This window comes from Corvus kubaryi, unplaced genomic scaffold (assembly GCF_017639235.1).
Source record: "Corvus kubaryi isolate FWS band 111438036 unplaced genomic scaffold, C.kubaryi_AGA036_p1.0 37385, whole genome shotgun sequence".
Classification (NCBI taxonomy): Eukaryota; Metazoa; Chordata; class Aves; order Passeriformes; family Corvidae; genus Corvus; species Corvus kubaryi.
The window spans coordinates 4,975,986-4,992,833 of record NW_024581127.1 but is presented as its reverse complement, the minus strand read 5'-3'; the positions used below and the strand labels follow the sequence as shown (position 1 = coordinate 4,992,833).

Genomic DNA, 16,848 nt, shown 5'->3' with positions numbered 1-16,848 from the left:
CTGTAATTATATCTAATGTGAAAGGATATGAAAAAGAAAGTTTATGCATGAAAGTTTATGCATGTTAAACCCCTCAGCATCACCTTATGTATCTCAGCAAAGATGGAAGGAAATCCCCGACGTGATGGAGAATTTTTTGAATGGCGATCATACCTGTAACTTTATATATGGAAACTCTTAATTTGTGTTGTGCTGCCTTTCCCTTTTACCAGGAAGATTATAAAAAGCTGTGAATCAAGCCTCTAGTTCTCTCCCTCTGTGCAGGCTTAACTCCTCAAAACTTCCTCCTCAAATGTCATTTGAGAACAAATCCTGGCTTGTCTGTGTCTAGCCTTCTTTCTTAAGAGCTCCCTGTTTCCACCCCTGGTTTTCAGAGATGCCAAAAATGTTGTGATTTTCCTGCTCAAAAGACCTTGCATGCCGAGTAATTCTTCTTCTTAGCAGTGCTTACTTACCAGATGACTCAGTAACTTCCAAAAGCTTCATGCTGCTCTTCCTTCCTCTCATCTTCGCACTGCGTAGTGATGCATATGCTTCTGGCATCTGTAAAAACACTGTATCTGCCTAGCACAGTTACAGCCTCCTTTAAACTCAGAAGCAGAAAAATGTGTGCAGACATTCTTCCCTGGGCACAGAATTTCTCTATGACATAAAGCACAGATAAGGCTCACTTAGAGAAGAATAAAAAAATCAAAGGAAAGTTGTGGTGCTAGCAAGGATAGAAGTGGAGAAATAGTTGCAATATATTTTTCAGAAGCCATTTTTGAAAATACCGAAAGTTTGTTGGCAGTTCTTTGTTCACAGAGCTCTCCAGCTTCTGACTTCTATGGGAAACTGATCCTGGAATCTGAAATGTGACCTCTAGGAAGTAAAACAGAAAACCCTGCCTGCAATACGTACAGATTTACAGCAATTTTGTTTCTTCAACAGTGTTTGCTCAGGTCTTACCATTAAACAATTAAATCTGACAACCAAAACTTGGAGCAGAGCATGTCGGCCAGTTTGTGTTTATGTTAACAGCTGTATAGACGTGCACTCTGATAAGTGAGTCCTAGTAGTGAATGTGCACATGGGTGTTTAGGTACAATTTAGGTAGAGGATGTTCTAAATACTTGCTGCTCTGTGAGTATTTTCCTGGTGACTGTAAGAGAATTTGTATTTCTGCCTTCTAAGTAGGAGTTGCATTACTGACTAGAGTGCTTAACCTGGGTTTTCATATGGAAATTATTTGATCTGGAAGACAAAGCCAGCATGTGAGAGTTCAAGGTGCATATATGTGTATATCAGGCAAGCTGACATTCACCCAAAGGGAAAAAAAGCGATTCAAGCACTTTTTCCTGTAGCTTATAAGAACAGAAGAGACATTTCATTTTGATGGTTAATTACCTACATATCAAACAGGTATTCTGATCATAAGAAGTTAAATCAATTAGGGTAATTAAGCAAAACATACCTCAAAATATTCCTCTCAGAAAAGGAATGATAGATGAGGTAAGCTTAGTCAGTCTTCAGTCACTCAGACTTCACTCAGGAACAATTTACATCCTGTGGCCCTTTGTAAAGCTGAAGATGTAGAGTAACCGAGCCAAGTTAATAAGTAGTCCCAACAATTATCAAAAAACTACAATAACTCCAGTGACTGAGCAATTTGGAGTAAATCACTATGAATGTCAATGAATTTTTGGTAATATACACCCTTGCCTGCATTTCAGCAAGGCAGTGCAGTCTGACATCCCAATGTAATAGTTTTACTGTGAATTTTGTTTTGATCTTAATATTTCTCACACTATTTTTCAGGCCCTGATTATATCAAACAAAAATTTCAAGAAGGAATGGATGCAAAAGAAAAATCTGAAGAAAAAGGTCAGGAGAAACCACCCACCCCAAAAGAGTCACCTCACTTTTATCGAAAAGGTACTACACCCCCTCGAACCCCAGAAGCAAGTCCAAGGATTAATCCTCCTCTTCCTTCTGAGACTTCTCCTTCAAAACAACTGAAAAAGCAAAGCTCCACTTCTGGGGCAAGACTCAGTCAAGAACAAAAGCTTTTAGCCACTGAGAATATAACACCCACAACTAACAAGCCCTTATATTCAAAAGCACCAGTGAAGGAAGAGCTAGCTGGGAAACACCAGCCAAAGTTTTCAGCCCAGCACAATCCCAGCAGCACAGAGAATGGGGAGCTGCATGGTCACTACCATGGCTATTATGTAAAAACGAATCCAACAGCGCTTCCACAGGAGCTCAGGGAAGAAGATGAATATGCCAACCCTTCACCATCAACACTTGCACGGGTACCACCCTCTCAGAAGCCAAGTCCTGCTAGATCTGGGGGTAAGCCAGATGCCAAAGAAAACAAACCTGAAATAAAAATTAAGAAACCAGAATTTGCTGCACCAAAGAACCCAGCTAATAATGAGTCACATTCAGCAATGGAGAAAGAAGTAGGAAACAGCTCGGTAAGTACTGCAAGAAACCTTTTCACTTTCACTGCCCTTTTGCCTCCAAGTGCTGAGCTTTGCAACCTAAGCACAGGAAAAGCTTACTTCTGTCAAATCTTCATCTGGATGCGGTCTGCTAGCTAAAACCCACTACACCCGACTGGAGTTAGGAAAAAATATTCCAGTCCTTTAAATTATCTGTTTTGTAAACTGGGAGGGGACAGCTGATAGGCAGATACTGACAGACTTCTGAACCATGAGACCATGAGACCCTATCCATAAACACAAAAGCATGCTACTGTGTGTATTAGGGTGTGTATGTATAAACAAACAGGTGTGGTTTACATGTGTGTACATACATACCTGCAGTTGTACATATATATGTATATATTCCCACTCAGAAAAAGAAGTCCTACAGTGTTGCACTTCTGTAGATGATTGGGCAGTACTTGGAGTTAGACACACGCTCTTCCCCAAAGGTCTGCTTTTGACTACTGTTGGAGACAGGATGCTGGCCTGTGGTCTGACCCAGTCCAGACAACCTCCCAATTTCAGCTTCTTCTCCATGTTGATTGTGGCCTCTACAAACAGGGAATTTGAACCAAAATGCATACTGTTTTAAAATGCATACATCTAAAAATGCTTACGTTTTACAGTGATATGAAAAATTTTACTTTTCATCAGGAAATGGAGTTTTAAAACTACCCTTTCGGATCAGTGTGAATCTTAATTTCATTATTATTTAAAAACAATAAAATTATCAATAGCTATGCAGAAAAGGAGTGATGACTAGTACCATTTCTATTCCATGGTAGAAGAAAAAGCCAGGGTATGAAATTCAGAATCTATGATGATAATTCTGTGATTTTTGGGCCAAGAGAAACTCGGGAAAGCATTAGTTGTAGATCCTAAAATTAATCTTTAGTAAATGAAGAGGTCGAGATAATTGCCATAATATTTTTCTTTTATAAGCATTGTTTCTTTGAGTCATTTTTGGTGGTACTCTACAAAACAAATAGTGTGTTATTATTGAGGGGATAAACAGAACGACCTATTTAAAGAGATCCAGATAGCCTAGTATAGATTGCAGGCAAAACACTTGAATAATTGACTCCAGACTTCATTAGTAAAGAATTTAGAATTAAAGAGGGGGAGGAATTTCCAACTAACATGAATTGTAAATGGTTTTGTCAAACAAGTTTGACATCTTCAGGTGCGACAGAAGAATCATCCTCAGTTAAGAAGGTCACTTAATTTGGTTTTACATGGTGATGTATTCTGACAAGGAAACCAGAGTAATGCAAAGGCTAAATGTCACATTACAAGAATTTTTTAAAACTGACTGATGGTTCTCAAGAATTAGAAAACCATTAGTTATTTGATATTATTCTGGTGAGGTGATTCTTACATTAATTCTGTTACTCTATTCACATTCTTATTAATGACATACAAGAGAACATAAGAATATTGCCCATGAAGTTTATAGAAGACACAGAGACCAGGAGAGTGGTCTACAATGAAGGCAAATACAAGCTGATGCAAATCAACTCCTAAGAAGGCTGCAAGTATAATTATCCATGGGCAGCACAGCAAAATATAATATTGTATGCGAAAGACAGTTAACAGAGCCTGGCCACACAGGATCAGAACTGGAAAAGGTTGGTGGATCAGGAGCAAGAGGGGCAACTGAACATGAGCTCCCAGTCTGCTGCTGTTGTTCAGAGATGTTAATATAATCCTTAGATTTATCAACAGAAAAGATTAAGCAAGAGTACATGGGAGTCTGTTCTGTCTGCTTTTGGCACGGGTGCAACCACTTCCAGGATAAAATAGAGTGTCCGTAAATCAGGGATTTTAAATGAAAAAAAAAAAACCTTGAGGGGAAGTCCCACAAAGAGCTGCAAGAATGATTAAAACATATCTTACAGTGAAAGATTCAAGGTAAAAAAACCCTGACATATTAAATCACTTTCTGTAAGTGTGCTTTATAAAACAGTTTCCCAGGCTAACAAGCAAATGTGTGAGAAGATCCAACAGCTAGAAAGATTCAGATAAAAATCTTGTTTCAAGTTGATTTTAATGATCTTAATTAAATGTGCCATCGGTTTCCAGATGCTGGGGTTTTGGAGCCATCACTGAAAAGTTTGATAATGAGCATTTTGTCAAGATAATATTCTCTAGTTCTGCAGGAAGCTTTTATTCTGTTTAGTGCGGATCAGAGTAGATGTTCACAGAGGTTTTTTAATCTGAAAATCTGTATTACAGCTGATATCAGCCCTTTAACCTTTCAAATCTCACAGATATGACTCCTATGTAGGGTAGCACAAAGCTGACAGGCTTGTAAATGTTGAGTGAGCATGTACAAATTTTAGGCTGAATTGGAATTGTTTTTCATCTCTGGTGAAAATAAGTGACTAGAAATAGTCCTTATTTTTCCTTCATTCCAAATAATGTTTTGGAGCTGAGGGAGGCTTCATCTTAACAAGTAGGGTACCTGAACAGCAGTTTATTGACCTTCTAGAATAATCAGGCTAAGGACCATGAACCTACAGCCTGTTATCACAAAAGGTGTAAAAGTGATGAGATATTGTGCATTAGCTACTGTTTGTTCACCGATATTGCAGGTTATCTGGGAGCTCTACTCCAGGTCCATCTACTTCATTTGGAGCACCCTAATTGCATTATTCTTATTACCAGCATTCCAATATGGAAGGAAGGTAGATTTTAGGAATTCGTTTTACTATATCAGTACCTTAAGATGTATGTAATGTATGTGGGTGTTTTTCAAAGATGTCTTCTATGTGTCTATAAATTTGCCCTTACAGGCTAAATTTCCTACATGCTTATTTCTTCAAAATGCTGAGAGTAAAAATGCTAAACTAATTAAAGCAAAAAAGAGAAGGTTATTGGCCTAGCAGTCTGAGGGAGAAACAGTACAGAATGACTATTAACTTTGCCTGGAGACTTTTAACTTTTAGTATCACCTTTCAGCTTCAGAAAAACAGTAGCCTGTTCTGCAGTGCTCCAGGACCGAGCTCAACAGCGTGTTGGAGTGACTAAGATAAGAGTGCAGTTAGTGAGGAGCAGCCAGATTAATAGAATGATAGAATGGTTTGGGTTGGAAGGGACCTTAAAAGATCATCTAGTTTCAACTCTCCTGCCATGGGCAGGGACACCTTCCACTAGACCAGGTTGCTCAGAGCCATCCAGCATAGTCTTGAACATTTTCAGGGATGAGGCATTCACAGCTTCTCTGGGCAACCTGTGCCAGTGCCTCACCACCATCACAGTAAAGAATTTCTTCCTAATATTCAATCTAAACTTACTCTCTTTTAGTTTAAATCCATTCTCCCTTTTCCTAATTAATGTACTTCTCCTTATCCCAGGTGCTTCTGAATGTTGAGAGACTTCAGAATTCTAGAGTTGCATTGGGGAATTATTTTATTTTAGTAAGAAACTGCCGTTGCTTTTTAGTCATTCTGACAAATGATTTTGTTATGCCTTGAAAGTAAGTCTGCCTTAGATCCTCCATAAAAGTTCTAAAATATATTTGTTAAGGAATATAAAGAGAAAAGAACTCTCATGAAAAGAGAATGATAAAACATGGTTTTGGAATGCAAAAAATGAATCTATTAACATTTATTGAGCACTTTTCATTAGATTATCTAACAGTGCTGTATAAAGTTGTGCTGTACTTTTTCCAGGTTTTCAGTGATAAGGCATTAAGAACACAGATCCTAAAGGGAAGATTTTTAATTCTTCCTTCCATGTGTCTAAATCAAAGCCATTTCTCATACCTGAATGAAACATCAACTTTAATTTGGATTAAGAACTTTAAACAGCTTTATTTGCAAAGCTTGTAGTAGTTGTTTTAGTAATCAAATTCATATTTTGTACTTTCTGTGAATGTGTTACATCCTTAAGAATGTCTTTTGAGTGCAAAAAGATATAGAAACAGTCTCGATTCTCTAGATATCCCCATTTCTGGCATTATACTTGAAAAATATCAGCACATAGTTCTTATGCCACACATATAAGTGTGTTTCTCTGCATACTTACTCCCTGTTGTTCAAAAAAACAAAGTTTGAAATCATTCCAGAACTCATAAGAAAGAGTCACAGTTTTATCAAGGTTAAATCATATGTAAAGCACAATGACAAATTGTGAGTTCATCAGCTGCTCAAAAATAGCTGTTTGCAGGCATTACCTGTCATTTATGAGAGATAAATCACCCCTCTTTCACCAAGAATCACGCTCCTTTACATTACCTTACATTTCCCACAATGTGAAGTGTTCAGAGACACTTGACCACAAACCAGTACTGTTGTTTCTAACTGGTCGTTAGCAGCCTCTAGCCCCAGTCTCAGCTTGCAGGCTGCTGTCCCATCTTGAGTATGAGCTGATGGGAGGTTCTCTTGGATTTGAGTGAAAAATAGGATTGAATTTCACAAAACACTATTGTAGTGTACATTTATGAATACCCTTTTTTTTTTGCTTAATATGTGTCCATGTGCTGCCCTAGAACAAGTACAAGCTCAGGCACAAGTGTTTTACTAAACTGTAACTTTTTTCATTTGGCAGGTAAAGATTTTTAAACACACAGTGTTTAGCCTGGCTTTTACCTGAATGTTACCCAGGGATTCTACTCCCATATTTTTGTTCAATTCTCATCTTTTTGTTCACTTAACATTCATTTAGTAAGGGCTGTAAATACCATGATGTTAGAAAAATAGAACAGTATTTGCCTGTTCCTAAATAAAACCTCTGAGCAAGAACTTTATGCTAAATTTAATGGACATTCCTAATGCAATGGAATTACAAGCCTAGTCTTTTTACTTCCTGGCACTACATTTTAGGAAAATAACTTTCTTTCTTCCCCAAATGGAAGCTAATCATATGGTTGTATTTTCAACTATATGAATTTCTAACTTACGAGAAGCTGAAAGGGTAAATTTAAGCAGGACTGAAGGTTTTCTACTACAGCTTCTTTAGTGCACCTGTTCTAATCACTCTTGGACTGTTCAAACTAATTTTGGCTTTTGCTATTTTAAGCCCTTGCAGGACACTAAAGTCTTACTTGTGGTATTTGCCTTAAAGCATTAAATGCTCATTTAGTAGGTGTCTACAAAACAGGCAGTAGTTCATTGCATAATAACAGTGTGTTCATAAATGTTGTTTGATCATTTTTTAGTTTATCAGGAAATCCTGCTTTGGGCTGAAAGGTGTAGTTGTCAGAATGTGAAACACAATACAAATAGCAGATCGAAGAATATGAGCTTTACTTCTTTTTATAAAGCACAGACTCATTATCATAAAGAAATAACATATTTTTCTATGATCTTGATGTAAAATCAACAGCCCAGTTCTTAAGGTGTCACTTGCTTCTGTCTTTGTAAATGAGACTTGATTCAGAGCGTAGCCCTGGGGTTTTCAGCCTAGTTTATCTAATGTTGCTGTGGTGAGATTGTTATACCTAACCTGACTGACAGATGCATCAAAAGAGAGGTCCCCTTCCCCTCCAACAAGCTTAATTCCATGAGACTGTGCACTAATGATACCAAGCTGCCGTTAGAGCTGCAATCAGCAAAAATCTGTCTTGCAGCTACCAGGATGCTGTTCCATGATGTATTTCAGGTAATGAACAAGTTCTTGGCTCCTGTGAAGACACCATAGGTTCCATTTTTTTTAGTTGAAAAAATGAATGTGATTTTCATACATGTTATTTTCAGATATGCAAAGTACTAGATGGCCAAATCCCAAAGAATTTTAATGGTACTTGGCAATGATTTTTACAGTTCCTTGCAATTCCTGGGGCAGTATAACTGCAAAATCTTCAGGTGGGATTTCAGCCTATAAAGGAACCATTACCCTGATTTGAATCACATGGGCAGTCCCTATTAGAATCATAGGATTATGGAACCATAGAATGTTTGGAGTTGAAGGCACATTTAAAGACCATCTAGTTCCAATCCCCATGCCATGGGCAGAGACATCTTCCACTAGACCCGAGTTGCTCAAAACCCCATCCAACACTTCCAGCAATGGGGCATCCACAGCTTCTCTGGGCGGCCTGTTCCAGTGCCTAACACCAGAAAGAAACCCACATCTTAGTGGAAATTAATAGTGTAATCAAATCACACTTCCTGTAGAGAGCAAGGCTGCTCACAATGCTGTGGTAACCATATCTGGAGCTGTGCTTTCCTTTTATGCCTGTTCTCTGCCCCCGAGTGTCTGGTATGCTTTGGCACATGGTGAGTCACTTCCACTAAGGAGGAAGCAATATGGTTCCACTTCTGTTCTGTGACCTGATGGTTGAAATGTACCGCTGGTAAGTGGGAGCTTATTATTCAAAATCACTTTGACCAAGGTGCCATTAAACCTGGTCTTCAATTTCCTAGTGAATATTTTAGACATTCTGCCATTAAGCAAAATGTGGGTGCTACTGCCAATACCATTACCCCTGTGGCAGCATTTAATTGGCATTCTGATAATCTCAATCATTGTTTGAACTTGAACACCTAGTTCTCAGCATGTGAACAGACACCTCTGAGTTGGTGCTAAGTGAGCTTGATGGCTGCTATGGATAGAGGCACTGATGGGATTTAGACTCACCAGGGATTTAAGCAGTACGTGACATAATGTGTTTTGTTCTGGCTTGCCGTCTGATCTACTGTGTAAAGGTGTGTTCTGGTAGAAGGTGTTTAACGAGACTGTTTCAGGAAAGCATGTGATATAATAATGACACAAGTACTATTCCATGGCTTCCCAGTTACACTGTTGCAGCAAATTACTAATAGCAAGTTCTTACACCTTTGCATTCCAGAAATTATAGCTAATGTTAGCATTATGTTGTCATGAAGCATAATGAACTTCTGCAAGGCATGCCTCATGTGGAAAACAATATATCATTTCTGATGAAATACATACCGTCTTATGCAAACCAGTGATTCTTGTGTAGCTCAGAAGATAGTTTTCTGCACACATTTTCTGGTGGGTTTCGTGATCTTTGATTTAGGAAAGTATTGTCTGAATGAAAAGTTTCTCTGTTTCTGCTTACAGTGCTACCCTGAAATAAAAGAGTATACAAATCTTTGTAAAATTATGTTGTAATAAATCAAGTATATTAAGAGCAGAACAGAACTGAGAATTTTCATCTGTTGGGACATTTTTTCAAGTTGATAATTAGAAAGTATCCATTTAAAAAAAAAAAATATCCAAAATTGCTAAAAAGAATTAAAAACTCTTCTCTGGCTTTACAGAAAGACTAAATTTGTAATGATGTAAATTTTCTGACCAATTTTAGCTCTAGCTGGGAATGGAAGGAGTTTTTTGACTTTTCATTTCTTCAGTACAGAGGTCTGTAAGATAAGTGTCAAGTAAATCAAAACAAGTTTAATTTTGCAGCTGTAAAATGGATTTTAATCTGTAATGGAAGCAGGTTTGTTAGTGCAATGGTAAGTAAATTTTCTTTTCCACTTGGGTTATCAAAAAAGTGTATTCTTAAGCATCTTTGTTATGTTTGTTTTGAAATGGGCTGGAACTGGAGAAGGAACCCACTGTAAGAATGTAGAGCAGCACTCTGGCTTCCCTAAAGTAGTTCACATTCTTTGTTTTGCTTTATTTTAGGCTGACATTGTTTTTGTGTTGATGGGTTTGTTTTCATTTGTTTATGCAGTCATATTTGTCAGGTGGCTTTATCTCAGTGTGATTAAGAACAGTGAATAATATACTCTCTCCTGTATTCATCCAGCTCATTTTCACACAGATGTTACTTATCTCACCTGAATATCAAGGATAGTGGCTGTGTTTCAGCAGCAGGGTCTGTTTCCTTCAGCACAAGGTCAAAACCTATAGAAATTGTGAAGTTGGGTCTTGTTCGTTGCTGTGCATATGTTGGAGGTTGCATTAATTCTGTTATCCCTATTTTATTTTCAGGGCCCTAACTCAGTCATGATCGCCCTGGTAATGCTGTTGAATATTGGTTTAGCCATTCTTTTTGTCCATTTTCTAACTTGATTGGAATTAGGAAAGGTAAGAAAGGTCTTGTTTTCGTATTAAATTCACCATATCCATCCCACCTTAAATGATAAAGATTTAATTTCTTCACATACTTTTAATGTTCCCCACTTTAGCTATGCCTGAATGTGATTCAACATAGTTATTTAATATTGTAACTGTTTTGACCCTTCAGTGAAGTCATGACAACTAGTGGTGTTAGCCCACAGTTCTCTGCAGTTGTGTCATCAGCCTTTTAAATGGCACCTGTCATACTCAGACACAGGGAAGGAGGCTTGGAATTAGGATGGGACGCAAGAGAGATGAAACTTGGAAAATTCAGCCAGGGGCCCAGATCAGTTTCTCTGCTGGTGGCTCGTGGCTTTGGGGTCCTCTGAAAGCTGAAGCAAGCAGCCATGTTGGAAAACAAACAAAATAATCTGCTGAAGCAGCCCTGCCAGTGAAGTGCGTTGGCTTCTCCATCTGTTCCAGCAGAGTGTGACTAAACTGGAAATGTACGGAGCTGCACTTTTTGTTGATGGAAGTTAACAGCTGCCTTACTATTTTACCGTCTGATGTTTTTAGTGGGGAGATGGGAAAACGACTGCCAGAGGAATGTGGTCAGAGGATTCTGTTGCTGTGGAAGTGATTCCAGCGTTCACTCCTATCTCATTAGAAGAAATAGTTAGCAACATCAGTCACCAGTCTTATTCCATTACCTGCTGCTTTTAACATCTCCTGCAGTGTTCTGGGAGATCGAATTTCATTTGCCTGTGCATGATTCTGTTCATTTGTTGTTTGTGAAATTTGATGTATAGCCATAAGTAGTGTTTAGTCCAAGCTGGAGAAAGCTACCAGTTCTGCCTAGCAGCAGAAGCAGAAAATCAAATATATTTTCCTAGTCCAAGGTTAAAATTCTTAAATTCATTTTCTTAAACCTGAAGAGTCATTTTGCATTAAGGTTCAGTAAATGATACACCATTACTGCAAAACTTAAAGGTACTGGTATCTTCCTTAAAATGCTCAAATACTTACGCCAATACCAAGGAAAATTTTTCATAATAAAAAAATAAGAATCTTACATTGGTATAAGCACATTCTAAACAGGAGATAGAATATCAAAATAAGCCAAGAAAGGTGAGATACAGGGTTTGCATGTTGACTTTTTTTTATTTTTTTCTTAATTCTGGTGCTGTGGTGATTGGTGATTTGAATTAGTATGTTTCAACACTGAGGTATTTTGACAGCAGTTAAAATAAAGTCTTGTCTGGGTGCACATTAATGCCAAGGACAGTTAAGCTAGCTAATGCTCATAAATCATAATTTTAAAATGCTAGATTTCTGTTGAATACATTCAGGTAGAGCATTTTAAAATGTTAAGTGATTGTTTATCAACTTGATGCCTTCAGTGTCTTTAAAGTCCATTTATAATTTTACCTCAGCATTAAAAAAGCCTCAAAATTTTTCATTTGGAAAGTTTGTCTTAAGTAGTTTCATAGCCCTTCGTTCAAACGATGTGATCACGTTTCTTTTTTTGTGCCATTATACTGTAATTATTGTACCCTATATTAATCAAATGCATGCTTATTTATTGAAGGTATGTGGTGTGATCATTTGGCAAGCAAACATTTTAATTTAAAGCTGCGAAAAGCAAAGGGCTTGTATTACGGTTTATTTTATCTCTGTTAGAAAACTTTTCATACAGTATAGTTTTTGAACCTGTTTGTAAACTTTCTAAGTTTTTGCATGGTTTAATGGGCAACATTCTTACAAAATATATTAGCTATTTTTTGATGCAGCATAGTAAAGCACCGTAGGTATGGACTAAATATTGTGCAGCGAAGCAGCTCCGAGCAGGGCAAGTAACACCGTGGTGTTTTTTACAGAAATATGTTGAGAATCCTGTGTATTGACCAGTGTGGATAAAGAAGAAAGCAGAAAGAGAGCAAATGAAAATAAAACTTGTATATTTATTTAAAAAAAAAAAAATTACAAAGTTTAAATTGTGTTTTAAATTTAGGAAAGTGATTTTTAATTAAGAACAAAATTTTAAAAGTTACTGTGTAAGCCTTGAATTAATGGATGAAATGTTCCATCCCACCGTTCAGTCACCCCCTGTCTCCGTACATGGAGAGGTAATTTTGTAACTGACATATTTAATTCCTATTAAATGTTTATTTAAAATACTTTATGCTCTGGAAATAATGGGTAACAAAGCTTATGAAAAATGTTTATAAATTTAAGTAAGCATGTTAGTACCATTTATAAATATGTATGATTTATAAGCTTTTTTAAAAACAAAGCTCAAACAAATTGTTGGTATTTTTCTAAAATGTGCACAGCTGTATTTTACATGAAAGGCTATTTATAATTGGTTGTTATACTGTACACTACATTTTGGACAGCACAATGAAGCCTGCCAATGTACTTAAAAATGTCATTTTGTCTATTTAAAGTTTCTTGCTGTCAAAGAATGAACTCTTTATCTATGAGTTTCTCTATTTATAATTCTTGACCCAAAATGTACAATGTACAGTTTTCACAACTGTATTTGCTCTAATAAAAATAAGTTGGTTATTAATAGAGTTTCAGACTACTTTTTCCTGTTTATGAATTACTTTGTTCACTCTCTGGAAGCAACTTTTCTAACAGCTAATCAAATAAAAAGGTGTGAAGCAGGAAAATGGGTGAAATTCTAGTCCCTTTGAAATAATTGTGAGTTACTGTTTTCAACAAAAGTGATTCTGGGAAACAATTAAAAATAAATAATTTTAAAAAAAATTCAAGCTTCCTTTTGTGTCTTCTTTTATCTTCCAATACAGGATTTTGTAACTTTATCAATTTAATATCTCAAATTGTATTCCCACTGCAAGATGGTCTGATCAATTTTGTTTTAATTGGTGAGTGACTGGTCACTTAACAGCTCTTCTTGTAAGGGAATTAATTTTTTTAGGCTTCACTGCTCCTCAGGGTCTTCATAGGTTCAAAACTAACATTACATTTGTGAGCCAGTATTTACACAGAGAAAATTTGCCATTACAACTGTCTTAAAGCCACTACATTTGCTTAACTACTCAATCAGCTGAAAATACTGTTTTCCATGATTCCAGTTCATACTTGTAGCCAGCTGTACTGAAATCCTAATGTTTAGTTGAAAAGTAGAGCAATTTTTATTAGTAGTTCCTATTTAATGGAAATATATTTTTAGGAAGCAGTCATTACTGTCTTGTTCTTTAAAATAATTCTACCAGCATGAAGCTTAACTTCAGGAATTTTTATTTTCTGCACAATACCTTCTTCCTAAAGAAAATCTTTGAGTCTTTAAGGAGAGAAAAATGCATTTTCAAGAAAAATAAACAGAAAAAACTTTAATGCCAGAAAATTTTAAAGTCAACTTTAGTGAGATAAGTCTTCTCTGACATTTGTGATCCACAGTCTATACGTTCAGTAAGGAGTGTAAAGTGTGCATGAAGTATTTCTTAAGGCATATGAATGTGATAACGTACTCAGGCATGTAAAAATCTGATCAGCAGCAAGCAGAAGATTTGCATGGAAATAGAAGAAAAAAGTTCCCATAATTTTCAAGTCATTTCCCATCCAAGATGTTTTTACCAGTGGTTTATATTAGAAATGGTGTTACGTGGCCGTGCCTCTGCTGTGCCTAAAGGAACAGAACCCCATGCACACACAGTGCAACTTAATGCTTCGAGATTTGCTCCAGCACGAAAAATTTTACCCCAGTTCCAGCAAGGAAAGCTTCTCAGGCAAAGTAGTTTCTCCTGGCACAGCTGTGTGTTTGCCCACAGGTAAACAGTGAGCTCTCTCACCACACTCATGTGAGGCTTGGTTTCTTGGACAGCTCCATTTATCCGGTTAAACTGTATGTACAGTGTACACAGAAAGACAGCAAGTGAACAAGGGTGAGGTGCCATCGGCTGAAGAAAAAAAGAATCATCTGTCATAGCTTTTAAGGCCTTGCTTTACCTAGTATATATATATCTAAGTATATATCTTAGTTGGCTTTTCCATCAGAAAAGCAATAAGGAACATGAAGAGTGAGGAGTTGTTGGCATTTGCTTCCCAAAAGGAGGGGTTCACTTTGAAAGTAGAAATTCTGTGACATATGACTACAGCTTGCCCTTCAGATACAGACATATGTTAAAAAAATCATTAATACAGCCTAGTGCTGACTTTAAAAGAAGAACCTCTTTATGAGAGTTAAATTAAAAACCTTGAAATAGTTATTTACATAACTTTTAATGGCATTCTGTGATTACATATTTATTAAGTGCTCTGTTAAAATACACAGTATGAAAAGATTCTGACAATAACATAGATGCAAGGATAAAAGCCTGGAGAACTCAGCACATACTGAGCCTCACTAACATCCTTAGTTGTAATTAATAAAACATGGTTGTGAATTGTATCTAAATGGTTTTACTCATAGCTCATTTGAACCATTTAGTCAGGGGAGACGGTTCTACAGGCCATTCTCATATGGAAATGTAATTCAGTAAACAAAGCAAATTAAGAGAAAGGAGATTAAATAAGTTTCAAATGAAGTAGTCTTCTCATTCTCTCATTTAATATTCACAGAAACAGCAGAAAATAGAAGTTAGGCTAAATCTGAGCAAGAAGCTGTGCATGCCAACGTGCTGTAGCTGAGCCATCTACAGTATCTGTCTCTGCTTTTTTTCTACTGGACACAGAAACTACAAACTAAGAGACGTTACACCTCCTACCATTGTAGGAGATAAATATAATTTCCATACTCAACATCTTTCAGAAAAAATGTCAATGGCTATAAACTAGAAGGAAAAAAGCCACTTCATCTATCTGAAAAGTTTATGTTGTGACCATGACTAACAGCAGAACAAATCCTTCACCCCCCTAAAGCCAATAACAAAAATAAAGCTGGTAGCAGAATTTGATAACAATCTCTCATGTTTCTTCCTTTTATTTGCTACAAAGAGGGGGTGGGGGGGAGAACAGGGAACAGACAGCTTTTTTTAACCCAGTAATCTAAATTTCATCATGTCAGTATGTGCTTGCTTCTGCTAATGCTTTTCACAATCCATTAGGACTGGTTATCTAGGAGATTTTAGGTGCAAACTGGCAGTATATTTTATGTCATTTCTTCAAGTAGGTTTTGAATTCTTCTCATTAATGAAAAAAACAGGATTTCCCTTACCACCAGTGAAAATGGGTTTGGTGGTACTTCTGCTGTGCTTCTGGTTTTCTAATTATCTTCTGTCCTTCACTGCCCACCCACCTCCCAGTTTTGACAAATTCAACATAATCAGTTTTGCCCTGAATCTGGACATTTCCCTGAGACTTCAGCCACTCACTCCAGGAAGTTGTGTTTTCTGTGGGGCGCTTGTTCAGTGTATTTAGCTCTGTGTGGCTGTGGAGCCCATCTCTGCTGCAGTTTGCCCCACAGCAAATTGCACGTGTCATATCACAGTTTTCATTGGGTCCATTCTCTTTGCACTGTCGATGCTGGTTTATGCAACTGTATTATAATTTCAAATCTACTGTCATTGTCTCCAGTGTCAGGACAGTGATTTAAATACAGTGTGTGGGAACTGAAAAGAAAAATACTGAAAGTGATGCCATACACAGAGATTTCTGATGGTTCTTTGGAATTCATAGAAACCAAGGTAGTGGTGACATTACTGAGAACAAAATCTGGTATCAACTGGGTTAGGAACTGCTCTACAAATGCCCACATTAAGACTGTGAAAAAGACTGGCCGTGCAGCTGAAGCTGATTCTCAAATCAGAAGAGCAAGGAGTCTTGTTGAAGGTTGTGATTTATTGGGACAGTGCAGTATGATAATTTCTCGACCTGATACAGATACATGCCGATTGTTGGACTGAATAAAATACATCCTGTGTTGGAAGTTTGGGGCTGCTGTCCTGCCTGAGCTTTCGTATGTCTTCCTCCATGTCTTGTACTGATTTATCAGGCAGCTCTGTGGAAGCTGGGGCACATACATTTAGACAAGGACTAGATTTTATGTTCATGAGTGCCTTCAATACTAGTTAAGTAAAGAGCAATAAATGATCGAGAGGTGAATCATAGGCTTTAAGCCATGGAGTTTGAACTCTGCTCTTTTTTTATGCTGTTTTTTCCAGCCTGGAAGAAAATACAGAATATAGTCAAAGAGTAGAATTTCAGGTGTTGTCTTTCACAACAATAGGTATGTTAATCCATGACAGTACCTGAATTTGAGAGAGAGACGTGTCTTTCTCAACTTTACAGACTGGTTCACTGAATAGCAGCTTGACAGAGACTGTATTAGACCACAAAAGACAGATCTTGACCAAGAGTTTTGAGAATGGCTGCCTATATTTACATTTCTTCATCTATACTTAATGATCTAAATGTAAAAATTTTCTAACTTCTGAAC

General features: G+C 37.1%; 1 protein-coding gene across 4 annotated transcripts in view; it reads left to right on the top strand.

Moving 5' to 3' along the window:
• Positions 1-13,017, top strand: part of JPH1 (junctophilin 1) — a 76,738-nt gene extending 63,721 nt beyond the window's left edge. The window contains exons 3-5 of one of the 4 annotated variants that reach the window (XM_042036080.1): positions 1,798-2,459; positions 10,377-10,472; positions 12,323-13,017. In XM_042036080.1, coding sequence (XP_041892014.1) covers positions 1,798-2,459; positions 10,377-10,457 — 743 coding nt within the window. In that variant the 3' untranslated portion in view covers positions 10,458-10,472; positions 12,323-13,017. Of the gene's footprint in view, positions 1-1,797; positions 2,460-10,376; positions 10,473-10,573 lie in introns of all 4 variants that reach the window. The other 3 variants (XM_042036082.1, XM_042036079.1, XM_042036081.1) reach the window with 3 other exon arrangements.
• The last annotated feature ends 3,831 nt before the right edge of the window (positions 13,018-16,848 follow it).